The 27,914-nt window shown below is 45.3% G+C and overlaps 1 protein-coding gene across 1 annotated transcript; it reads right to left on the reverse strand.

Annotated features, from left to right (window-relative positions):
- Nucleotides 1-806: 806 nt before the first annotated feature.
- On the reverse strand, nucleotides 807-18,314 carry LOC142765903 (uncharacterized). The gene is made up of 4 exons (XM_075867708.1): nucleotides 18,009-18,314; nucleotides 10,118-10,365; nucleotides 2,828-3,062; nucleotides 807-914 (listed from the first exon to the last, which is right to left on the reverse strand). Exons 1-4 carry the CDS (start codon nucleotides 18,312-18,314, stop codon nucleotides 807-809), a joined length of 897 nt encoding a protein of 298 aa, XP_075723823.1.
- Nucleotides 18,315-27,914: the final 9,600 nt, after the last annotated feature.

The following is a 27,914-nucleotide window of genomic DNA, read 5'->3' on the forward strand; positions in this document are numbered from 1 at the left end:
AGACGGCACGGTGGTGGCACCTGCCTGTCGCTTTGCGTTCTACACCGTATCGCCACCGAGACAGGCGCGCATGTTGTTGCGCGGGCGCGCACGCCTTCGTTTTCAGACAGATGGCGCTCGTGTCTAACGTGCCTCGATGCGCTCGTTCGCCTCCACTACACGCTTGAGACACTCTAACGCAGCGCCACCAGAATACCATTCACCGATTTTCTTGCGCAGAAAAATCAAATAAACGTTTTGTTCACTCTCTCCAGACGCTAAACTATCGTCTTTCGACAACATTTGCAGTGCATTATGCAGATTCGGGGCCAATTTTTTGCCTTCTCCTTGTAAAAAAAATTACCCTCCCTAATATTGCAGGTTTTCGCGCATAGAAATTTAGAATTTGAAAACTTTTTTTGCATTTCGTGAATTCATATATATACGCTTTCTCAAATAAGTTTTGCGGGAAGTTAGAGCTCCGATTTGTTCCTTCTTTTGTCATGTGTCTCACAGTTTTTACGCTCTACGTTACTGTAGTTATCACTATGTGTAGTCTACGAACTTGTAACGCATTTGTGCTTCAGTGGGTGTAGGCTTATTCACGTGGTTCGGTATACGGCAAAATGTGGTTTCCGAAGTCGACAAGGCGACATGAAAAAAGCAACACTAACCGTTAGGTTTTTGAAAGAGACAGTCACCCGCCATTTTATTACAGATGGCACCCTGAAAATGTCCGGTGTGGAGATCCATGCTCCACAAGCGATTAAAAAATGAAATGGTGACGCTGCAAAAAAAAAACGTTTAAAAAGGCAGCAGTTCCCCGTTCACTGGTCTTGGGCATGCTCCGCAGCAGCCGTTTTTTCACCCCTGGCACGCCGAGATTTACGGGCTCCCATTTTCGTGCTGGCCCGGTGCAGCGACAACAGCTCCTTCTGCAAAATACGTTGCACAAAGAATACTTTGTGGTTCACGCACTGCGCCTACGTCAGCCGCTTACAGTCGCCGCAGAGTGTCTCGCCTCATCTGCCGAGAAACTGGAGAAGACGAGACGTGCTAAGCCATCTCGGCGTCACGCCACGTCCAGTTTCTCTCTATTTTATATGCGATTCAACAGCAACGCCACCGTACAGAGCCAACTGAGCGCACACCACGGCACCAGCTACGCCGTCTACATTTTAGTGTATATTTTGGGTCTACATACGGATGCGAGTGAAGTTACCACTGACTTTCCGGTCAATGTCACCGCATTGCGAGCAAAAAGTTGCCAAAAGTCGACATTTTTTCTTCAAATTTTTCCAATAAGGTCACCACTCTACATTTGTGCGGCATGCATAGTAACGAAAATTGTAAATTTTTTATAGCCCCATAGAATACAGGACCATCCGTTAGCCCCTGAATTATACTGATGTTTTTCAATGCCAGTGGTATCGGCCTCTTTACAAAGGGAGAACTGGTGCGCCTGGCTCTCCGTCTACCGTGAGATGGACTTCATGACGCAAGAGCTACCGCCTGTTATGAACGGAACGCCTACCATATCCCTGAAAGTGTGGTAAACCTTGGGTGAGAAGCGTGAACACGTTGTTTGTACACAGTATTACGTCCCAATATATGTAAATAAATAGTTTATGGAATATCACACGCACGATAGAAGTCGTGAAGAAGTCAACAAAGCTTACAACTTTCTGAGTACGAACTAATATAATACAGGAAGCCACTCTCCTCCTATTGTCACTTATATCTACACCACTCAATCCGATTATTCTTAGGCTATAAATAATGAACACATGTCAATAATTATTGACATGTGTTGAGCTTGCGAGCCACACATATACTATCTTAGAAATGCGGCCGTCATGCCATGGAATCAAACACGTGACCTGCAGATAGCAGCGCAGCACCTTATAATCGCTAATCACCTCACGTGGCATGTGGTGGATTTTCTTTACTTTATTTACCATTGAGGCTAACATTACAATTGGAGCTTGTAGCCTAGAGCCGTCAGTGACCGCTGACGGCTCTTGGCTACAAGCTGGCGTGTAATAATGGCGTGTAGTAAATCACATTAACTCACTACATTCATATTGAATTTCACCGCTTGGGTGCCACTTAAAGGCGAACATTTTAGACCAAGAGCCTTAGATGCCACACTGAACGCGAAAGGTGACCGTCGGTGATGCAGAGATTATGGTATGGTGACGTCACCATACCGAAACACATCTAAAATGTTTTCACGTCATCATGACATGACTGCATGATGCCACTGCATGATGGCCCATGATGACGTCATCACACGAAACGATCGCATGCCCAAGGGTGGGAGGAAGTGGTCATGGAGGCAATGCCCCACCAAGTGAGGCGCAGAAAGCTTTCGGGGAGGGCGGGAGCCAGGGATGGTGCCAGTGGGAGGCATGGGAGACTGGAGCTTCCCAAAATTTTTGCCTGCCCAATCCCCTTTTCGCCCCACAAGAACATAGTCAAACACAACGAATAAATCCCCAGATCCATGTCCCCCTGAAGAACTCGCTTGCAGTGACTGCCCTCCCCCTCCAATCTCGACAGCACCCCTTGAAGAATGGGTTTAATTTTGCCTTCGACTCGCGTAAGGCTAATGCATTGGACTAGGCCCCTTGTAACTTTTTCAAACACTGCGTCGGTAACATAATAAATAATATAACCAGCCATGCAAAGAAGAACCTTCACCAAACAATTGATTACGTTATATGAACAAGTGGGTGGTTAAACACACAATGTTGCTCCGGTCTCGCGCTATGCCGTTCTCGTAAAACGTACGCGTGTTAAGAGCATCGGAAGACAGGGCGAAGAACGTGGAGAATAATGTCCGCACCTCGAGCTCCTGCACAGCTGCACGCTTGGCCTCGAGCACGACCCGGCTGACGGGCTGGGCATTCTTCTGCATGGAGCGCCAGGCAGCCTCCATCTGCCTCTTCTTCAGTCGCAGGTCCTCCAACCGCAGCGCCATGGTTGTCTGCAGCACCGTCGTCAAGTTCGGGCTGTCCCCGGCCGGCGATACTGCGGAGCTGTTTTTGCGCCAGTGTGGGTGGCCCATGTACGTCAGCACCCTACGCATGCCAAAGAAGAAAACAGCGACATATCAGAGAGCACCGGAGTCTAGTTAAAGTTTATGCGGATCCATGGCTGTTATCAAGCGACTGTTCTTGAAAGGCTTTGGCACTGTGTGCAGGTGGCCGACACCTAACACATGGTATGGACATGCCAGCTCAGCCCTTCTTTGCCTCCGAAACCGAATCTGACCCGAGAGAACTGCAAGGCGGCCCTGTTCGGCTGTCAGGACCTTCCGGCCCCACAATCCATGGTCCGGCGGGCCAGGACAGTGGCCGCGACTATATTGGGGTCTTGAGACTCCACCTTGTAATGTTAAAGGAGCTGACACACTAGGGCCTGGTTTCTCATACGATCTGTCTGTTAGCGTAATAAATGTTTACCGCCTGCACAACCAGGACAAAATCCCGGACCAGGAAAAACTTGTTCTCAACTGAGTTTTCCTCTGTCAAGAATTTGCGCGTATTTGCTTGTAGTTTTGTGCTACAAGCAAACGAGAAAAATGCTATTTTTTTCATCGGCAGTGGTTTGCGCACCAAGTATTTCGCTAACAACCAGCTGCTTTTTCACAGATATTAGGTGCACACGTGTGGACTTAGTATCCGGGAATGGCATGTCTAGGTCATTCATTCATTCATTCATTCATTCATTTCGCTCCTTGTTTTCCTAAAACCAACCCAAACATAGGCTATGTAGTTCGCAATAACACATCCTTTGAAAGTATCACATCCACTGTACTAAATTGCTAGTATTTCATTCCTTCTGCGCTGAGGCTCCCGGCAGAATCGAATGCGAAGTTAGGCTGAAGCCCGTCATTATGGTGACACGCATGCAGGGTGGCGAGTAATAATATTGTCATTTTTGACGTCGTCATACATTAGGCTCTCGCTCTGACGTAAATTGTCATGTGACTTTAGGGTCGATCGACGTAGAAACAACCTTGCATCACCTAGTCCATGCCCATAGCAACAACCTGGAAATCTCGAGAAAACCTGCATCACCTATAGCTAAGGCCTATGCACAGCCTAGAAGCAACCTATTAGTCTTCGGAATCACGCAGCTTCGCTCTTCCAAGCTTTGCGTGACTTGATGCAAGCCTCGCGAATTTTTCACTTCCCTGAAGTTTAGCCTACAGCGAAACTTATTCCCATTCCTGTGGAGACTGACGACACACACAAAAAAAATAAACGATTAACGCGTGGTTAAGGCACTCTATACGACCAATATGAGTCGTATGAGAGTTTGTGAAAATCTTCGCAATGTTAGACTGCCGTTATAAACAGGCAAGAACGATTCACGAAGAAAATGCTCTGTAGGTTGACAGTTCTTCATTAAGCGCAGTGCTTTAATGTTATCGCTGTCAAGTCTTCACAATAGCAAACGTGTCTTAAAACATACGAAACGGCGTCATCGATTGTTTATTCTAACAGCAAAGCAGAAAAAAGTGCTATATATTGCTAGCTTTGCAATTAATTTACAAGTCAATATTTGAAGAGATATATTTGAAGAGCTTGCATATGATACAACAAGTTTCATGGAACAATATGTGGAGAAAGTGTATCGGGTAGAGAAAATAATTATTCGTGATAAAACAAGCTGCATTTTTCTACTTTTCCCGTCATATTTCTATAATTTGTTTGTCATTTCTACCCTGTATTCTTCGACGGGTAATTTGGCTCATGTTTTTCATTGCACGTGGCTCCTTACATGTTGCTATGTGGTTGAAGCTGACGGTAACAGGGCATAGTGCGACATACCCTGAAATGTGCCTCAGACTAGAATTGAAGATCTGTACTGTGATTGTGCGGACTGACTGCTGTTATTTCCACATAACAATGTTACTGGTCTGCGTTACTCATCAGTGACGCAGAGAACCACGTGATCAGGGAAGGTTTACCACTTGACAATTTATTTAGCTAATCTCTGCCCTTATGTTTACGATTCCTTGTTATGTAAGTGACGGCATACATTGACTTCTTAGTCCTAACCTTCGCGTGCATCAACGTTTGATAGAGATTACATAAGACACTTTAGACAAGCCGTAGAAGGAAAACTCTAGCAGATGCTTAAGAATCTGTGTCAGGGTGTCATTATTATGAAGACCTATCAAGTAAAAGAAGTCGGAATCACTTGATGTATATCTCAATTTGTAAATTGAAGCTACGCTAATGCGTCACGAACAAAACAATAACAACTTTAGTCCTAGTCAACTCAATATTTTACAGGGCAAAAAGAGAAAAATGCTGGCATGATGAACGAGACGCCGAACAGAAAGATACGGTTTTCGTTAAAAAAACGATTGCGCGACAAAAAACAAAGCTACTCTCACTGAAATTTATTTGAAGTATTCATTTGATTTTGTATCCCACCGGTTGTAGCAGGTCACTGCGATAAGTTCGTGCTTACCAAAACAGCTGCCGACTTTTATCACTGCAACATCGGACTTTTTTTGCGACAGCTCAATTGTGTACATGCGGTATGAGTAACACTGAACGAAGGTAGCGCTGGCGGTACACGTTTAGCCACGTATACGTGCATCGCACTTGCAAAATTATTCACTAGAGCGATACTTTCTTTTGCAGACTCGTAGATTTTGTTGTCTCATGGTTGCTGCTCACACTTTGTGGATTAGCTCACTGATATGTATAGCTCATAGAAGTGGTACATCTAAAGAAAAAAAAAGGCCTCGCCTACTGCGCTGGCTGATTATAAACACGTGAATCAGTGGGAACAACAATTACGAGTGACCCTTTGGTTTTCATTCAAGCCCTTTTGGTAGAACTCTTACTCCTGGTGAACACTTGCTTCTGGTTTTGCGAATATTCAGAAAATGGGTGTATATTAAAAACAAAACGTGCAAAATCGATGTTTCTGGTTCAAGTTGGTAGTTACATTACATACGTGCGATATCGGAGCGCAAAGTTACTTAAGGTAATGAGCAATTTTTTTCGGGGTAATTAAGAAATGCAATTCAATCATTTCAATGAAAGCGTGCAGATGCTTTTTCATTCAGCTGGTGGGTTCGTTGCGGCACCTAGCAGAGTTGATTTCAACCGCGCTAATTTCATACGTGGCCTCAGAGATCAGTTCGCGAAACGCGTCGAACACCAACTTAACCCTGGAAAACATGGAGAGCAAGCTCACGCCAACATGCACCTAATTGAATTATATGGTCACTGACAGATTTAGTTTCTTCACATAAGCGAAAATTTAAAAAAAATCTGGTTGTCTAGCAGAAATCGACTCAATTAACGGAATTACTCGAAGGGGCCATCAGCAATTGCAAATCTAATTCACCTTTCAGAGCCGTAAGTTTCAGTTTAAGCTGGAAGTTTATGCCGGGCTCTTTCTTAAATTTATATTGCTCAAACAGTTGTCCTAAGTATTCCTTTCATATTTCCCTGCACGGTGAAATAATTTTCTTACGTGTAGCTACTGCGTTGTGTGTTGGTTGATGAACTGCTGCTATCAGCACCGTTGCACTAATTGTCAAAACGCACCGTTACTTTAACTGCGTGTTTGTAACAAAGTGCCTTTGGGATAGCATTTGTAAGGCCTGGTCGAATTCAAAGTCATCAAATTTGCTGAAAAAAGGATTTGTGAAATTCCCTCCTACAATCTTAAAGTCGCGATTCACTGCTCAGAGTAATTAGTTTACAACTTTTAATAGAGTATACTAATTATACATTACGATTTTTGTACAAAATTCAACTTTGAGAGTAACAAAGCGCCGTCGATTTCTCGTTGAGTACTTGCCATTGTTCAACAAGAAAAGTGCGCAGATCCCTGCAAACGTTTCGGCCTATTCAAAGTACAAAACGATGCACTAGGCACGATACCAAAAGAGAGAGATATCTGCAAACCACCCACCGGACATGTACTACCCCTGCTGAAAACAGTTTGCTCTTTGTCACAAAACAAGTTCTACTGAAAGAGTACAGCATCTGATGTCAATCAAGCGAATAGGTCTGTCTCAATTGAATTATTTTTCCAGACTTCCACAAAGCGGAGATGTATGGTGCACGCGCAGCATTATCAGGCTACCATTGAAGTTGTTTAACTCTAAGCATCTCTGTAGGTCATAGTAATCTATGGTTTTACTTTCCAGAACCACGATCAGATTATGAGAGATGCCGTAGTGGAGAGCTCCGAAAAATTCCACCATGTGGTGTTGTTCTATGTGCCCCTTGAGCGTAGCCTGAAGAGGGGTTCAATCACCCTACCTCCAAAAATTTTCAATTTTGCTTGCTTATATATACAAACATGCAAACGCGCACACGAACATACAAGCAATGCAGTTCACCCCTCCCCCCTTCCACGAAAAAAATTTCTGACCACGGCCCTGTGTACTGCTGACATAGGACAGTGCTCATGCCCCTACTGATTTGACTCCATAGGCCGCAGTCGAACCGACGACCTTCGAGTCAGCGGCCGAACGCTACTATAACCACTGATATACAGAGGCGTATGCACGAACGGATGCATGGACGGACAGACAGACTAGCAGATGGATGGACAGGCAGACGGACGCCTCGCAGCATACTTTGTGCATGCGTTGGCCTCGCCACAGCGAAACGCGCACGTCCTCCATACAACTTGCGTTACTGCGGACTTCACTGATTTGGACCATTACGAAACTGCGTCTTTCCGTATCCCAAGCGCGCATTAGCACACCTCCGGTCACCATCACCTGAATGAGAAGAGGCACGTGACTTCGAAAGAGTCTTGTTTGATGCCATACCGCCGCTATATTTGAATAAGAGGGAGCGTTTCTGCGCGGCTTTGAAGAGTATTTCTTTTGTAAGTGCCACTAGTTGGCCCGTGTCACTGGGTGGCCAGCAACGCACGCCATGCCGCTTCATAGTTCTCACTGTCTTACCAGCGCCACTATACAGCCATAACCAGAGTCGGCAGTGACGAGCCACTCTACCAACGACGTCACACATGAAGCGTCCACTCAGGTCGCGGAACTCTTCCGTATGTGATGCTGACTGAAAGTTCCGCTATTGCATTGTTCAGAGAGTACGGAAACGCGCTATGCAAGAAGCAAATACCATTGAAAGCGTCCCGGTCTCCTATCAAAATATATCGCAAAAAAATTCCGCCATATCCACGAAGTGAATGATGATGAGTGGGCGAAGCTCCGGAGGTAAACCTGGTAAAACATGAATCCTCTGTACATTTCGCTCACTCGATTTTATTACATCGCTCCCCCTAGCGTACGTCGCCGCACTAAATCGAACGATTGCCTTCAACCAATGACACGCGCCATATGTGACATCATTCCTATTTTATAAGATGTCGCGTCTTTCATCAACTACAAGTACCGCTTTCTTGTTTATAACATCTTGCATCTTTTCATCATCAGCTACAAGTACCACCATCTAGTAAACACTACAAGAACTAAACGAGAGGTGGCTACATACAGTAGACGGTACCGCCATCTAGTGAACACTGCAAGAACTAAACTAGAGGTGGCTACATACAGGGGATGGTACCGCCATCTAGTGAACACTGCAAGAACTAAACTAGAGGTGGCTACATACAGGGGACGCACAGCCCACGCCCTAAGGAGCTTCGCCCCTAAAAGCTGCGATTGCCTGCTGCCAATGAACGAGAATAATTTGTGAAGACCGCAGCCGTCTAAGCTGCCTCCAGGTGATCTACACTTCGATTTGGTTTTTGTGAGCACCGACTCACCACATATGTAACTCTTTTTGAATATATGCCTGAACTCTTTGGCGATCATAATACTCTCTTTGGAGGGTCGTGGAGGCACGCCTCTTCAAAAGATGAGTTAACGTGTCTATTTAGAAATAGTCATATACGAACAAGTCAGGATTCACGCAAGAGTCAAATAATCTTTCTCTCTTGTATTAACACAATACTGCAGGTCCGACGATTTGCCCAGGTGGAGGGCGAATCTATAAAAAAAATGCAATTGGACAACTCAAAACGTGAACAAACATTAGGAAGTGTCAAGAATACCTATTGACTAAGAAATAGCCCGAATAACGTAAAACAAAAACAAACAAGAAAAGAAACGGTTGATTGATTTGATTGATACGTGGGGTTTAACGTCCCAAAACCACCATATCATTATGAAGCATGCCGTAGTAGAGAGCTCCGGAAATTTCGGCCACCAAGAAAAGAAAGAGCGCACCAAAGTAGCAAAGCAGTAAAATAAATGTAAAACTTTAACACACTACTGCAAATTAAGGCCATGTTGACAAGAGCGTGTCATGCGTAGTTACACATATACACGAGAAAAAAATGAAATATAACAATTCATAGCAGTCGGTCATCAGAGAACAAGGAATTACCAATTATAGCAAATGACTGACGGTGAGGCCAAGTAGTTACCCGTTCTAAAACATCAGCATTATATAAATGTCACAAAGACAGAATTTTACAATCTAATGTGGTACACGTAAAGAAGGAATACTTGAAACGATTAGTTTTTTTCCGACGAGGTGTTTTTTAGCATTACGATGCCGTGTTCTATGAGCTGTGAGCGGTTTTGATATTGGTTTGTAGCTAAAAGATTATTTTTGTGCGAAAACAAATTTTAGTCTCTACGTTTTCCTGCGCAACTGGAGTGGTTGAATGTTATGCCTGTGTAATTAAGGTAGAGGGAGAGTCACAAATACGATATTTTATAGTATATGAATCAGACAGCTTTACGCTCCATCATTTTTAGAGTATCGATGTTAGTTTTAGACAATGCTCGCGTATTTGGGATTAGGCAGTATTAGATATGTATAAGCCGTTACTCTAGTACTACAAAGCGCATGTTTAGTGTGTGTTTGAGAAAGCAATGTTTCTTGAACAAAGAGTTGCATATGTTAGAAATGTGAGTATTCCGGCTGACGTTATTTGTTACTGTGATTCACGGGTACTTATACTCGCTGACTTCTGTGAGCGGATAGGAAACTATAGCTTGTAGGCGAACGACAGTCTCTAAGATTTCTTGTGCGGTTCAAGAGAACCTAGCTGGCCCGAGATGCCCTGCTCTCATTTTTGTTTTCGAATTAGGGTGCCTCACGGCGCACACCTGTAGACGTGCATCTCCCCGATGACGTCGGGGTTGTCGACGTAGCACTTGCGGATGCGCCTCCACTGGCGCAGCATACACGACGGGATGGTGGACGTCGAGCTGGACGTCGTCTCCGTGCTGCCCTCGCTGTTCTCCTCGTCCTCATCCTCCTCATCGTCCGGCTCGTACTCGCTGCCGCTGGAGCTAGAGCGCTCCTGCTCGGCCACTAGCCATGCGCTGGGACCGCTGGGAGCGCTGGGCGTCGCCTGAAACACGATAGTGAATATGAACTCGTCTCATGGAGTAAACGTGCACCCCAGTTATGTGGAACGAAAATTAGCACTGATTCAGAGCCAAGTAAAAAGCGCTGTGCGTCCAAGACGGAGAGAAACTCAGGACAGTATCACAAACTCCCGAAGAGATATAGGGGGAAAAACTGAGGGCGCATACACTTATACCATGCACAGGTCGTTAAAACAGGTAGTGTATACGCACATGACTTGTGGTTATGACACACCATAGGCTACCTTATATATATATATATATATATATATATATATATATATATATATATATATATATATATATATATATATATATATATATATATATATATATATATATATATAAAGAGAGAGAGAGATTCCCTAAGAAATGCTTTGCATTTGAAAGTGCACGTATACGCACATCAGTTATTGCATGAATGGTGAGCTATTATTCAAGTAATGTCAACGTGTATATATTACTTTATTTTTGAAAACATACCACACTCACTCCATTAGTTCCGACATGCTGTAACTAGTACGGTAATTCAATTGTAGCTTCATAACATTAATAATGACTGGGCTTCTATGCACCCAAACCACAATACGAGTGTAAGAAATGCCGTAGTGCAGAGCTCCGGAAATATGGACCATCTTTTGTTTCTTAACGTGCACTGGCATCGCACTGAAATTGGCTGGATAGTAAGAACTTTATTGGTAGTCCTGCAGAGTTTTTGACAACCGTGCCTTAGGTCTGCCGCGTGTGGACGTCGAGGCGTTGTCTCACCACCACCTCGCGAGCCTGCTAGATGGCAGCCCAAAGCTGGTCGCAGAGGCTGGGGCTGCGCATGGCAGCAGCTCACCGCGATGGAAGTGTTCTGGAGTTAGCATCTTGTGGGTTTTTGGTACAATCCCAGAGCATTTGAAAAATGTGGCGATCTCAATACGGTAGACCTTGCATATAGTTATCGGATATGTGTAAGGGTCGAGTCTGCCACACACTGATGGGCTGGGGTACGTGTGCGTCTGTAGTTCTCGTATAGGGCCGCCGCCGGCGTCCTACTCAGCTTGTCGCTGGTCGGAGGAAAGGTTCAGCGAGCGAGGTAGAAAGCTTTGGTGATGTCATTGTGGGTCTTCAAACGGTCTTTGGTGTTTCTCCGTAGAGGACAGTCGCCGGCGCGGTTTGCGAGTTCGCCCGCCTTGGCGTGTGCCATCTTTAGGTTGCGGTGGGTCTCAGATACATCTCCCATGTGGGCTGGAAACTGCGGGATTCTGTTTTAAAGCTCTACTTCCCGCCGCACTTAGCTATTGCGCAGGAATTCGGCAACTAATTTCAATATCCATCTTTTGGCGAAGTTTCTGACCACTTGCCTCGAGTTGCAGAGGACAGCCGTACATGCCGGATCCGTGAGCGCAAGGACCATCGCAACTTCCTCCGCTTGTTGTGCATGCTCGCATGGTATACTTGCCGATATTCTCGTTTGGCCTTTCCAATCGAGGACCATGACTGCGAAACGCAAGCGTTATGCGTATTCAGCGGAGTCAACGAAACGCGTTCCCATTTCTTCAGCGTAAGTGTGCAGGAGAGCTCTTGCCGTGGCCACTCTTCAGCTCCGGTTGCGTTCCGCGTGAACGTTCTGTGGAATCTGTTCAACCCTTAGAGTTTTTCTCATCGTGTCTGCAACAGTGACTTTGACTTTGTTCGGTGTGGTAACGGATGCCGAGACTTTTTGTGATCCGGCATTCCGCTGATGGGTCCGATAGTCTTTCGAGCTGGGAAATGCGCTGCACCTCGGCGACTTCGCTTAGCTCGCTGTGAAGTTCAAGTTGAAGCAGCAGGTGCGGGCTGGTGGACTCGGCTAGGCCCAATGTCACCTTGTGCTTTCTGCGTATGCAGATGTCGATCTTGGCTTCCTCTGCCTTGCACCAGTTGTGGAATGCCACGACATACGCAATGTGGCCCATGACGAAAGAGCGTATAGGTTGTATGAGACTAACTTTTTTTCATTCCACCTCTTCTGCTAGTGACCCTCTCGAGAACTCTGAAGGCGTTGGTCGTCTTGTGTTTTAGTTATCGTTTCGCCATTAATGCCACTGGCTTCAATTATCTTCCCAAGGACCTTTACTCTTTTTACTGATTGATATATGGGGTTTAACGTCCAAAAACCACCATAAGATTATGAGAGACTCCTACTCTTTTTTTACTATTGGGATCATTAATTTGTTGCCGTGCATAACCTGATGTCTTTGGAATCTCGCCATCTCGTCGCCGCCATACCTCTAGCCCCGAGCAGTCTACCTCTTTGCGTGGGGCGGTAGAGCAGGAATTCGGACTTTAACGGCGAGCATCGTAGTACTGTTCATTCCTATACTGTGTCGATTGCTTGTTGTAGCGCCGTTTCTATGTTGCCGTCGTTGCCTCGGCGCACCCAGATAGAAATTTCGTCAGCCTGTATTGTGTGCCAGACTTCTTTCAGTTATTGCAGTTTTTTTCGCGAGCCCGACCATGGCCGGGTTAAAGAGTGTGGGCGAGGTGACCGAGCATTGCGGGGTGCCGGTGCTACCCAGCGTCTGCTCTTCTAGCTGTATGTCTCCTGCCACCAGCATGGCTCGCTTGTTCATGAAATTTTTTGTTGTACGCGCGTAAACCAACGCTTTTTCGTGATATTCGGTGTAGTATCGTCGAGTGCGTTATTGCATCGAACGCGAACTCGAGGTCGAGGCCAAGAATCGCTTTGGTCCTTTTCTATTGTAATGAAATATAACTTAAAAGTTAGAAAAGTAATTAGTTATGCTGTCAAATTACTTCTCGTTACTACTTCAGTACACTAGTGCACCTCTGTGGAGCTTTGGCGCTCAGCTGCTGACCCGAAGGTCACGGGTTTGACCCCGGTTACGGCGGTCGGATTTCGATGGAAGCGAAAAGATAGATAGATGGCTGTGTACTGTGCGATGTGAGTGCTCCTTGAGGAACACTAGAGGGCCAAACTTTCCGGGGCCCTCCACTACGTCATCTCTCATCATATCTTGGTCTTGGGACGTAAATCCAAGATAATATTTTAAATGCGAAGCATTTCTTAGCAAACTTCGGCGAGCTTGAGCGTATCTATCTATCTATCTATCTATCTATCTATCTATCTATCTATCTATCTATCTATCTATCTATCTATCTATCTATCTATCTATCTATCTATCTATCTATCTATCTATCTATCTATCTATCTATCTAGCCGGCTATGGCTTTTAGCTGCAGGTCCAGACCATTTAGATACTGGTATCAATAGCAAACTTGGTATGTTGTTGCATGACTATATGACAAGCATATTTGACTAGTCATAACATGAAAATCATGACTTCTATGTCCTGAATGTCATGATTTACGATTCGTTGTCTTGCTGCTCTTGCAGTGGTTACGTTCACATGACGTGATGCAAAACTGCTATAGTATGGCATGATTGCATGGCGAACACAAGCGACAGACCCTAACATGAAAATCATGGCATACATGTCATGTAACAACATGACTGCATGCCACACTCATGATGCGCTCGCAGTCGTTTCGCTCGCTTCACATATGCCAATTTGGTATTACGTGACGCCAATGGATGACGAAGGTATACGTGACTGGTGCAAACATGATAATCATGAGATGCGTGTCCTGTGAGAAATGACTACATGCCACAGTGCAGGCGCCATTACACTTCGACATGACGCAGTGCGCGTGCCCGCCGGCGTTGACACGCCAGGCGCCAGTCCTGCCATATACTCGTAGGCGCACGCTGGGTTGCTTTGACCCACGCGCGTTCCAGCGCGTCCAGTGTCCATCCGTTGAAAAGAGGCAGACGCAGTGATGTCTGGGTAACACATGGGCGCCAAACGCAGCATGTCGCATTTCACGCCGGTTGCCATCGGGCCGCGACGAAGAACGCTGGTCGCGCCGGTCGCGCTTGACATCAGACTATAGAGTGCCCGCGTTTTTCTAACGTAGTGTCACTGTTCCCAGCGGGTGCGCACGTCAACGTTACGTTGGAGTATATTGGGCCCTTCATGATGCACTCGAGGCAGTTTCGCTAGCTCCACATGTACTGAATTTGGTGTTACGTGACGTCAATGGATGACGAAGGTATATGACATGTGCAAACATAATAATCATGAGACGTGTGTTATGTAAGAACATGACATTATACCACGCTCATAGCCTGCTCGCTCCACATATAGTAAATTTGCCATCACGTAACCTGAATGGATGACGAAGGTAAACAACACATCCAAACATGATAACATGACACGGAAGTCGTGTACGGCATAATTAACCTCCACCTCTTAACGTGTTGGTGATTTGAAAGTGGAATATCAACCTTCTTCATTCGTGCTTCGCATACCATCGATTCCCACTGTACGTGAGATCTGCCTTTTTTTTTACTTCCTTACTAAAGAATAGCCGATACACGAAGACGGCTTTTTTAAGAACGGCCGATTGCGTGTAGCGCTCGAGCAAGACAACGCTAACGGCGCATTTAAACCTTCGATTGACCGAGACCGCGGGACATAAAACGCGTCTGGGAAAATATATAAATGGCTCTTGAGCGGGTGGTCAAGCACTAGTCACGTGACTCGTGACTGGTTCTGTTCCTGCCTGTTCGAATAGTAAAAGTAGCACCGTAAAACGTATATGCTTGTGTACGGAAAACATGAGCTGTTGCGTCATGGATTGGTTACTAGGCTTTATATTCTAAATTTGCACGAAGGTAAAATGGGGTCAGCGAGCAGATAACCGTTATGTGTTCGCTAAGACGGTTCGACGGCGAAATCGCACTCTTGTTCGCACTCTTGTTCTTGTTCTTGCTTTTTTTTCTTATTCGATTGTATTGATCACTCCGCAACCCTCCTGACGTTTTGAACATTGCAGGGAGCGTCGCACTTCTTCAGAGATCGCACCACCTTCAACCAAGAGTCATGGCATGCGATGACGCTATGATGGCGCCGCAAAACCTGGTGATCTGCAACGTCATGATGACGTAACGACGACTTCATCTAATCACGCGACTCCTTTCGTCGTTCGTCCTGATGCCAACTTTTCGCGCGTGATGAAGCGTATAGGGTTGTGGCCCTAATAAACGGACTATTTTCAACCATCGCCACCATTTAAGACTCGCTGCGTGGTCACTTTGGACACAGTCGGGTAGCCTGAGCGAGTTGCTAGAGTGGATCATTTCCATGGGATGATTACGTATAGACACTATGAGTCATGCAATCCAAGAACTCGTCCAAAATTCACCGCAAGAGGACACAAACGATGACGTCGCAACAAAGAGCAGGCACAAAATTCATAAAGTAGCACAACAAAACTTTAAATACTACTGCAAATCCATGAAGTGATCGCTGATGATCGATTGAAGCTAGGTTCTACGGTTCATAACGGACGGAGAGTCAAATGAATGCACGAACAGATGCAGGATTGATGGACGGATGGACAGATTCACGCACAGAGAACGGTATATCTTAAGCCTATATGTGCGATATGAACGCACTACGTACAATAATTGTAACCCCTGTGTTTTGGTACGACGAGACGCTGCGACAACCGCGTGAATGGGCATTGTGAGAGCCTAAGAAGTTTTACTCCTGAAATGGAGTGTCTCGAGCGTGAGCGTGTAACGGAGGCGAACGAGCGCACCATGTGACATCACACGTGAGACATGGGCGCTATCTGGCAGTCATCTTGGAAAACGAAACGCGTGGCTCTGAGACGGGCGCGCACACCCGTCTCAAAGGTGATAAGGTGTAGAACGCAAAGCGATGAATAGGTGCCACCACCGTGTCGTCTTTAGTAAAGCGTTGGAAACACTTCCTTTTTCGTGCAAGCGTTGCATGGTCAGCGCCGCGTGTTAAACGCTACAGTCTTTAGAATAACTTATGTAAGCCTCTTCTAGTAAAAGACGCACATACAGAATATATACGTGTTGCTATGGTGCCTCAGATATGCGCGATAATTGCTTTTTCATTGACAATCACACAAGTATGAACGCTGAATCTTGAGCAACATTGGTGGGCGCTGCGGATGAGGTCGGCCGTTTGGGGTATCCTTTGGTGCTGTTTGAAGTGTCCGGTACTATTCAGGGTGGACAAACAGACAAATGGACAGACAGGCAGACCAATATTTTTTGCGTCGAAGGCCCCCAAGAAAGACTATCGACTTTAAAAGACCAAACGTGACTTTGTTGATTAGAAAACAAGCGGTACTATACAGCGTAAGAAAAGGTCGCGTGGTTTAGTGATTTATATTAACGTCTCAAAGAATTGCTTCAAATATGAATCAGCCCCTCCGTGTCAATTTCCACAATAAGGTGTTGGACGAACGTGCCGACTACTGCATTTAGCCTAAGCTTATGCCCGCCAGAACTCGCCGCGACATGCTAACCGGAAAGCACGCCACAGCTATCGGGCGGATACAGCTGAAACGGGTGGGGAACACTTCGTAAATTCTAACGTTTGTTTGTAGAAGGCCTGGGGTCGGTCAGAATGTACTGCGATGCGCGCATTTTGCTTCTTGCATGTCTGGACACGCTAAGAAAAGTCACGCTACGCAAGCAAAGCACGAACACTGTACCACGGCTGTACAGTCCGACGCGACCAATGTCTATTGGCGCACCCCAGCGGCCACCGGGCGCCGCGTCAACGCATGGATAGACGGATGGACGGGTGTGAGCATGAGACAATATTTTCGCCCTAAAATAATTGGAAGGCACGAGTTGTTGCTCAATCAGTCACTGTGTCGTTGGAAAACATGTCATCGGATATGGTTGCCCACTTGGAAAGTTGCAGGTATAAGCATGATAGCTATCATATAACACACTATTATTTAGATTTTTGTAAAAAAGATGACTACGCTTCCAACCTGTTCAGCATAGTTTCGATGAAGGAAGACAACTAAAATATAGCAATGTGGTGCTTGCAACATCTACACCTGGCGGAACACGAACATCTGCGCTCAGAAATTCATGAAATCACCCTATAAAACCACCCCCGCTTCACATTAAAAAATGCCCCGCCGTGGTGGTCTAGTGGCTAAGGTACTCGGCTACTGACCCACATGTCGCGGGTTCGAATCCCGGCTGCGGCGGCTGCATTTCCGATGGAGGCGGAAATGTTGTAGGCCCGTGTGCTCAGATTTGGGTGCACGTTAAAGAACCCCAGGTGGTCGAAATCTCCGAAGCTCTCCACTACGGCGTCTCTCATAATCATATGGTGGTTTTGGGACGTTAAACCCCACATATCAATCAATCACATTACAAAAAAACCCACAGACATTCAACACACATCCACCACTAATTCTACCACAATATCTTACGGGGGTCTTTATGACCGAAGTAAAGTTTCTGAACGATATAGCTAAAAAAGAACAATATGAAGCATTAAACGACACATAGCAGAGCTTGTTGGTAGGGATTGATGTTAGAAGAAGGTGGGCGATCCCTGAGAAAAGTCGGTGCATTACAGACACCATTTGTGCTCTCCATGCTTCTCCCATGTCCACCGCCTTTCAACGAAAATGAAATGCCGTCTCGTCGGATCATTTGCAGGAGGGTCTATTGACTGAACGCACCCGATTCTCAATGTGCACCCTAGCTAACGGCCACACGTACCTGGCTGGGCTGACTGCGGCTGCACCAGATCTTCACCGCGTCGTCCGTGTCCACCTCGGGTAGGTACCTGCGGGGCGACGTGTCGCGGTCGCCCGCCGCGTTCGCTTTCCGATTCTGCATCGAGGCTGCTTTTCCGCCTGGCGGCTCGCCCGTGTCGCCGCCTCCGATGACGACCACTTCGCTCAGGCCTCCCCCGTTTTCTTCTTCGTCGGAACAGCGTTCGCTGGCATGCCAGCGGCGCAGACGCTGCTGCCACCTCTCTCGAGCGTCGGCCACGTTCGCCGGCAGCGAATGGATCAGACCCATGTGTCGTCGGCGCCCCGCGGGCAGTAGGCGCAGGAGGGTCGTGCAGTGAGTACACTGGCCGATGGAAGAAAGCCGCTTCTTTCGAGAGCACCGCGTGCGAAACTTCGTCTGGTCCTTTCCTCCGGGATATCGTCCGTTCCTGTTGACGTTTGAAGAGGGTGACCACCGTGACTAGGTGGCACGAATTGAGGAACAAGGGAACACCAGCCGGGCAGAAGTTTGTTGGCCGATCACAGCAGTGAAAAAGCTTTCAAATACGCGAACTCAACCTCACTGTCGCATACGGTTCGCGTGCCAAACTCTTCTCGGCATGCCAAAGCGTAGCGTCGACATTTTCTTCTTCTTCTGTCCGTGGCTTCTGAGAGCCCTTCCTCGAAGTGAAAGTGCTCGAGCCCACAACAATGCTAACCAGCGCGTGCATTGTTTGGAGGAGCGTATATGCCTATTCCGTGTTTAGCAAATAGTGGTAGGCGCCGTGAACATACTGAGGCACTTGTGGTGACGTCACGGCGCACAGGCTTCGCCCGTTACTAGACATTTTGATTTTGTCCCAACACTGCTGAGGCCACGACATTGTACATGTTATTTGCTGCTCTCCGCTCTAGCACGCAGATACGTTGTCGTTAGCAGCCGCCTTGTGCCCACCTTGATTACGTGGCTCCATCGGAACAGACAATTTTAGAATGCCGACCAAAACTGTCGTTTCAGTGGACCTTTAGGAGGCTTTAAAGAATTTCTCACTGAGTAGTAGCCGCGCATCACCTGGTGGCTCATGAGATACTCCTGGTATCATCCTGGCCAAATTCGATTCCGTCCACATCTCAGCACTGAAGATGGCCTTCGTTCTCGTTGGAGGTCGATCTCGGTGGATTCGCACCATTATGTTTATGGAAAACTGTAAAACATACGATAATGTGAGTCATGATGCTATTGCGGAAATTCTCCACTGGCTCAAATTTCCCAGTAGAGTGTGCGCGTTCGTTAAAGCCTTTCTTCACGATCGCAGCTTCTCCATTCGCCTACCTGGTCATCCAGTTGGAAAGTTTGCTTCCAGTAGAGGTGTCCCACAAGGATCTGTGCTCGCACCAGTTTTTTTAGCGTAGCCCTCCTCCCACTGTCATAGAAGCTGGCGGTAATACACCGCGCAAAATATAATATGTATGCAGACGACATCACTCTTTGGACAGTGAAACCGGAAATCAGCTGTCAAGAACAATCATTGCAAGAAGCACTCGACATAATCCACAACTGGTGCACCCGCATCGGTCTCGAAATCTCCAAAGAAAAAAACGAAGTTCATGTCGGACGTCGAAAAGCTTTCGACACAGCGACTGACGTTTGCCTGCTCTGAGGGTTTGGCCAAGAATTCAATAGTTGTGATTGATTTTATTTATTCTTTTTTTGGAAGCGTTTCTATAGTGTCGTTATTGATTAGCGAGTGTATTTTCAGATAGTACGACCAGGCAGATGCCGTTTTCCTCACCTGGACCAGGGGCTTTCCTCTGGTCTGCTTCTCTTCCTTCGCAGGAATTACCAGTGGACTTGTTTTTACGCAATGGCATCTCATCCGTTCCTGTGGCATTGGTTCCAAGCAACGATGGTATCATACGGATGAAGAATCCAAAAATGATTCAGACGGAGTTGAGAGCCGCTACAACTCACTACCAAAGCATCACAGAGGTCAGGCAGTTCGGCAAGGGTGGCATTCTTTGCTTCTCGTCTGACCAGCTCTGTGTTCGAGACCTACTAAAATGCTCGGTATTTGCTAGCAACCCGGTGAGCGCATTCATTCCACCTCACCTAGCTTGCGTCAAAGGCCTCGTTCGGGGTGTTGATGTCAACTTGACCCCAACTGAGATATTAGATACGTTTTCAGAAGCAGGTGTGATAGCTATCTATAGATGTAGTCGAGTTGTGGACAAGAACAAGGTCCCAACGGAGTCCGTGATTGCCACATTTGCCGGGTCGAATCGCCCAACCGAAATCAAAGCGTGGCCTTTAATATACAGAGTGGAGCCACTATCACCTCGTCCCCTACAGTGTATTAAGTGTTGGCGTTATGGGCACACAGTGAAAGGGTGCAGGTCAGTACCTAGATGCAGAATTTGTGGTGAGACGCACAATTCAAACGACTGTAAAAGTAATGAAGAAAAGTGCTGTCTTTGCCATGAAGCACACTGCGCTGATAACCCAAACTGCTCAGCCAAGGCACGTGAAATCCAAATACTTGAAATCGTAGACAGCAGGCGATGCTCCCGAAAGGATGCCATTGCTGAAATCCAAGCCCGAACTCAAGGGTATGCAGGAGCAGCTGCCCGCCATAACATAGCAATGGAAGCATCCTTTTCCCTATCAATTGCGGATATGATCGAGAAGGCTGTGGATAAGGCTATGCAACGCCTTGCTACCACCTTATGTGAGTCGCTGTCGCACATTGTGAATAACCAAATCGCACAAGTCTATGGAGCGCATATAGATATAAGTACGGCTGTAAAAAATGCTGAGTCTGCACACCCGGCAAGTGAGGCAGAATCTGAGATAACTCCACCAGATGCAAAGTCTACAGAGCCCTCTGGAGAAGGCGTTCAGAGGCAAAGCGAGGGTGCACAGGAAACTTCTCAGGACACACAAGATATGGACATAGATCTCAAATGCCTAAAGCGTTCTAGATCCCCTGCATCAAAAAAACATAGCTCGCCGAAACATGTAAAAAGCAAGAAATACCAGAAAGACAACCTTTCAAAAACCGATTTTCTAAAAGAAAGTATTTTAGAAAAGGTGATTGTCGAAACCATTTTAACGAAATCATAGGGTCTCTTAAAATTATACATTGGAATTGCCGATGTCTTCACTCAGCCATAACAGATCTGTTATACCTGTCTTCCAAATTCGATCCGGCTATTATTGCATTACAAAAACTTGGCTATCCACACATCATGTATTTCACCTACCCAACTTCCAAACCTTTCGCCTAGACCGTCCATCCAAAGGTGGAGGTTTAGCTTACTTTATAAACAATAAAATTAGTTTAAAAGTCAAAAACTCATACAAATGTATGTCTTCTGAATGTGAAATTTTCATGTTAGATATTACCTTGCCAGGATACTTGCCTTTCTTGCTAATAAACGTCTACTTTCCTGTAGGCGTTCAAGACACGAGACTGTTAGATATGGCTGCTAATTCAGGCTGTAAAGAAAAAATTATAGTTGGTGACTTCAACTCTCACCATACCTGCTGGGGTTTTAGAACTGATCAGTGTGGACAACGGTTGTGGGACTGGTCGGTAGACAACAACTTATTGTGCCTTAACGCTAGAACTCCCACATTTATTTGAGGTCATTCACGCTCCGCCTTAGAGTTAAGCTTTGTAAGCTCGGCCATTGCTAGTACATCGTGGACGGCCCTTGATTACGCCTCCAACAGTGACCACTTTCCAATAATGTTCGAGATCGCTTGCCCCGTCAAACCATCATGCTTCAATGCCCGAACCTATATAAATTATGCAAAATTTCAACACGACCTAAAAACTGCTTTAGACGCTCCTTCTCAGGATGGAGATGACACTAAAGCTATGAAAATAAGCACAGTAATTAAAAGGGCATACAAAAACGCTGAATTTACTGTTAAATCGGCGAAGAGAATACCCTATAGCCCCTGGTGGAATTCCAACTGTTCACGAGATCACAGACGAAGACAGGCAGCTTGGAAGAAGCTAATACATAATCAGTCCCCTAAGAACTAGGCAGATTATAAATTTCTTGCCGCTGTATTTAAACACACGGTGGCCCAAGCTAAAGAAGATTATTATAAAATACATTTCGATTTTCTCTCGAAATACAAAAATAAGAAAGCTTTATTTCAATATATGCGATCTCGCAAAATCCTGCCGTCTACATTAAATACTAATTATGAAAAACTATCATTGGAAGAAACGAAGAACTCTTTAGAGTCAATTGGCAGAGGTCTAGAAATTAGATTTTCTTCGATTATGGCTTTCAACTGGCAAAAGTCAAGCATAAGCACTGACTTCGAAAACGTAACGCTGTCTGAAGCATCAAAAGTCATTCGAGATCTACCATCGTCAGCTCCTGGTCCAGATGGAATCACAGTTCCTAAGATTAAAATTTTATTCAAGCTATCCCCCGGCGACGTCATTAATCTCATAAAATACTCTTTAAAGAATGCCTGGATACCGTATGACTGGAAAATATCTAAGGTAATCCCATTAATAAAAAAGCAAGGAGTAGATTTTACCATAGAAAATATCAGACCCATCTCGCTAACTTCGAACATGGTGAAACTCATAGAGAGGGTTCTAAAGGGCCGAATAAACTCCTGGATGACGAATAAGGTCATATTAAAGCCAAATCAAACTGGTTTTTGTTGTGAATGCTCAATTTGGTGTGCCCATGCGGATTTAGAGAGTCGAATACAGCTTGCTCGTAAAAGGAAACAGTACGCCGCATTAGTAACTCTCGACATAGCTAAAGCGTACGACAGTGTCGAGCACTCTATTCTACTGACCACCTTGCAGAGTCTAAAGTTTCCTCAGTATATTACTGAGTGGATAGCGGAATTCCTAAAATCAAGGGAATTGTATTGCGTGAAGGATGGCTGTTGTTCGCATAAATTCAAACAGAAACGTGGTGTTCCACAAGGGTCCGTCCTATCTCCAGCATTATTCAATATACCGATGAGCTCTATTCCAATTGTTCAGGATGTCACTGTCTACATTTATGCAGATGATATCGCGTTCTTCGCTGCAGAGAGCGACATTTACTCACTACATCAAAAACTGCAAAGATATATTAATACACTAAAAATTTGGTGGCAATCCCTTCCATTGTCATTGAACATCAGTAAAAGTGCGCTCTTGGTGTTTCCCATAGCAGATACAGTTTCAATTTCTGTATTGTATAATCGGGAACCTATTCCACAAGTAGATTCAGTCAAGTACTTAGGAATGATTTATAATGAAAAACTAAATTGGAGCCCACACATTGAATATATAACAGCAAAGGCACAACGGGCGTTAGGTTTATTACGCAGGTTAAGCAACAGAAAATACGGGCTGCGCAGACACACGATGTTAATGATATATAAAATGTATGTGCGACCAATATTCAAATTTGGGTGTGTATTATTCTCGGGGGCCGCTGATTATAAAATTAAACCGCTAGTATTGTTAGAGCGAGAAGCCCTGCGAATATGCCTGGGACTTCCCAGGTTCGTGGCGAATAGTGTATTGTATCAAGAAGCGCGATTGCCAACACTCCTCTGTCGATTCCGCATTTTAACGGTTCAAACCTTCTTAAAGTTCTACAGTTTACCGGCGCGAAGATCAGAGTACGCATTTATCAGCGACCCTGACTCTTTCTTTCTTGCACATTGGCCTCGATTTCATACCCCTCAGATAATTTTCGCTAAAAAGAAACTGGATTGCATAAATGTAGACATTAGCACAGTAATTGAAACTAATTTTTCTACCATCAACATTAGAATAGAATACGATGAAATCTTCCCCCCACAAGCCAAGTTGCAATCTCTGAGATTTTTGACCACTACATTAAACGATTACTTGGTACATGCAGAAACAAAAAATGTAATAGCTACAGATGCTTCTGTCAACAATGAAAAGGTAGGTGTAGGAATTGCGTCTGATTCCCTCGGCTGGTCTTTTTTCAGTAAGGCTTCCAGATTTTACTCCTATATTTGAAGCTGAGCTAGTAGCTATTATTTTAGCCCTTCGTAAAATTCCTACGAGAGAGACCAGTGCAATCATCCTAACAGACTCACTTTCGGTGTGTGCAGCTCTGACAAACTCTGAACAATCTCGTGCCCTAGCAGCGTTCCACACATTAGCACCGCCGCATTTAAAACTCCTCAAATTAGTGTGGGTCCCAGGTCACTGCGGATTACAATTAAATGAATTGGCAGATGCTTTGGCACGAGCATCACTCGATGGACCAGTAATTACAGTACTTCCCGAGTTAGAATACTTATCAGGGGTTAGATATAGGAAATTCGCTATTTTTACAGATAGTTTAGAAAATATCACACAATGGACAGATTATCAGCACCTCAAATGTCCATGGAAAGCCCAGTGGAGTCCATCAAAAACACTTGAAATTATAATTTCTAGATTCCGGTGCCGTGTCTCCCATTAAATTTTTATTTACACAGAGCTGGTCTGACACTTTCCCCCCTTTGTCCGTTCTGCGAAGAATCAGAAACTATTGAACATTATTTTGGCTCATGGCGTATGTATGCATTAATTAGGAAACGACTTTTAGATATTCCATTTGCGAAGCTAGGTTTAAATTTAACCGCAGAAAATGTTCTAAGTTTTGGTGCCTCTGTTTTGGGAAATTGCCACAGAGATGCATTCGATGCGGTGTGTAATTTTATTCAAGACTCTAAACGTTTTTCAACATAAAGCCCTCGTTAACAAATACTAAAAAAACGGGTCGAAAAGTAATTTTCTATTCTGGATAAATCCGTGACATACCAAATTAATCGGGTTTGGCAAAACCAGTTGTCTGGTCGGCTCCCAAAATCAAGTTGTAGCTATTAGTGTCTACTTTGTTATTGATTTTTTCTCACTATCTAAATCTTTGGTTTATTTCTTTTTTTTCCAACATACTGTCTTAACTATACAACTCCCCCCCTCCCTTTTTTTTCGTTGTAAGCAATAATGCAGTTATCGTTCATATGAGACTATTTGTTCTCTTGGCCAATCCCCCAGAGTGGGTACGAGCCATGGTTTAAAGGATACAAACAAACAAACAAACAAACAAACAAACAAAGAAACGTCGAAAACTGGAACTCTGGCCACTGCACTTAGTTTTAGATCAGCGGCCATTCAGATCTCCACGTGCTTGGCCTGAAAATTCACGCCACCGAATCTGCAGGACCTTGGGCCAAGAGTTCCAAGCAGCAGGCATCAGAAATAATACACCTTATACGAAGGATAGCGAAAAAATCTGGTGATGCTACCTCCAACATAGCTCGCCTCCTTGTCCATGCGATATTGCAGCCAAGTCTCTTTTACCGCGCTCAGTTTCATCACCTCACGCTGGAAGACTGGGCACGAAGCCCTGCGTGCCATAACCGGACTGCCACGCATCACACCACTGACAGTACTTCAACAGGAGTCCCAACTAAACACAATGGATGAATTAGTGCGTCAGCGTTGCTGTGCGCGCAACCTCAAGCCATCAACGTTGTGTTCGGCTGTGCCATTGGCGCGGTACATGGGCAAAGAAGTTCACCACACACCTTCAGAGGCGACCACTATTGCCCAGTGGAACAAAATGCAACTGACTGTAAAGAAAGCCCTTGGTCGCCTTTACAGCCCGGTTCCACGCCACGCGGACGCACAAGTATCCCGCCTGCTTCGTACAGATAACCTAGATGCCGCTAATGTCGTCGCTTATACAGATGCCAGTGTGAGTGGCACTGCCATTCATACCGGGCTTGTATGCTCATTAATACCATAGATTGGCCAGACATGCTCATATTTTGCGGATTCTGCACCACCGGCTCACCTTGCTGAGCTGGCCGCCATACTTGATGGACTGGCAGCACTGGTACCTTTTCTACAACCAACAAGATACTCCCAGCTCATCTTTCGTACGGACTCAACAAACGCTATTCACGATATACGATGAGTGTATCGCTCTACGTCACTCTCGGATACTATACACGTTCTTGCTGCCTCCGCATCTGTGCAAAGTGTTCAATGGGTTCCACGGGCCGCTTTGCCGGACCTTGTAAAAACTGATTTGGCAACCCACCCTCAAGTTACACCTACCAGCTACCCCATTTTCCTGAGGACGCTCAAGAACAGATGCTCCGAGGAAAAGAGAGCCTTTGACGTGCCACACGGGCTCTTATACCTTCGTGTGGATCAGACCTCCCTGGTGGTTTAACCCTCGGAGAGGAGGTTACGTTGCGGAAGCTTTGTGTTGGGGTCGCGCTTACCCCATCCGTGACCGTGCACCCTTTGGGCGCAAAAATACCGAGGCATGTATGGCACATCATGCGCATTTTGTGACGCCCCAATCCAAGATGTAACTTCCTCCAACTCACTGTGGACTTGCACTGGTCTACAATTAGGTCATCGCTGTCACCTCCGTGCAACAGGTCTCAGGCCTGGCCTACCACCCGACTTTGACCGCTGGCTTCGTGGACCACATCACCATTCTCTACTGGACTTCATACATGAATAAAACTTGAATGTGTAATTTTGAAAAATTACTATGCCTTGGGGCAGACTTTCGAAATAAAAAAATAGACAGACTGTGATGCTCTCGTTCCTTGTGTTTGTTTTTTTTCCTTTGCACGTGTATTCATGCCTGCCTCTTGTCTCTGCTCTTCTTTCCACCTTAATTTTCCCTCTTGCCTCTGTTTCTTTCTAGACAATGACGAGATATATGTAAACTGGTAGCGAAGCTTCCATGGAAGCCCACGTGTCATGCAGTTGTAAGTTCGTTGCCATCATCACCATCTACGTAGCGCGGCGACAACTAACAGCAAGCAAAAAAATAAAAAAATAAAATATCATAGCAGAACAGGAGACGGTAGTGATGACGCGGTTTTGCACAGCATGTCACAAACTAGATTTTTTTTAGTTAACACGCGTTTGATAAGTACGATACTTTTTTGCACTTTTATGGCTCGCCAGTCAGGTGTGCGAGAGGAAAACATTGAAGATTGTTGAAGGAAAACATTGAAGAAAAACATTGAAGATTGTCATGCTAGAGATAGCTCCTCGATGACTTCCTTTAGTTAAGACTATTTCAAACCTTTATCAAAGTCGCGAACTTTGTGCATCGACACCAGCAGAGCACCAGAAAATAAATAGTAACAGAGATGGTCCTAGAAAACTAAGATATTCCATCAAAACGTTTTCTTTGCTTTCGTGACCCGTCATCTAATTTTTAAAGCGATAGCGGTAAAGGTCTCCTTTCGCAGAAATTCTGGCGCCGGTGTCAGCGTTAACAATTGTTGCTTGTGAGGGGGAAAATTTATCATATCCTTAATTAACCGAAAATTGAGAAAGATGCACACAAAGTAAATGGTCAAAACTTCCGGGTTCGTGTGAACATCGAATTTAAGCCGTTTGTTCTGCGAGCCGATGTTCTACGACACATACACGGGTCCGCTTGGATAAACTGTGAAAATAATTTCCTCTGCTTGGAAATGCAGTGAAAATAAGGTTAATGCTTTACAAACGCACTCGTCTTGCGTGCAGGCTTCACAATACAAAATGTAATATCGCAATAATATTGCATGGCAAAAGCGTACACTGCCATCTAACGTCAGAACATGCTATTATTACAACATCTTCGTGGTTTAAAGCCGGCCACCCATTACAAAAGTCACATACGTTCACACATTATTTATTTACCACTTCAGGAAGTAGAGCGCATAGAAAAAAACACTTGCGAGCTTGACGAAGCTTTCCAGTCTGTTACAGTTCCGCGAGCAGTGATGGCGTACGTAACTATAAAGCACAAGTAGAGCTTGTCGAAAGAACACGACACGCACACACAACCTAGCGAGAGAAAAAAATGGCAAAAAAACACTTCTTCTGAG

The sequence above is a fragment of the Rhipicephalus microplus genome, chromosome 1 (assembly GCF_043290135.1).
Source record: "Rhipicephalus microplus isolate Deutch F79 chromosome 1, USDA_Rmic, whole genome shotgun sequence".
NCBI classification, from domain to species: domain Eukaryota; kingdom Metazoa; phylum Arthropoda; class Arachnida; order Ixodida; family Ixodidae; genus Rhipicephalus; species Rhipicephalus microplus.

Coding starts and splice junctions, on each gene's coding strand:
- LOC142765903 (XM_075867708.1), bottom strand. CDS start 18,314: ATGGGTCTGATCCATTCGCTGCCGGCGAACGTGGCCGACGCTCGAGAG. Junction 3,063..10,117: donor GGGGAGATGCACGTCTACAG/GTGTGCGCCGTG, acceptor TGGCATGCGTAG/GGTGCTGACGTACATGGGCC. Junction 915..2,827: donor CAGCTGTGCAGGAGCTCGAG/GTGCGGACATTA, acceptor CGTATTTTGCAG/AAGGAGCTGTTGTCGCTGCA.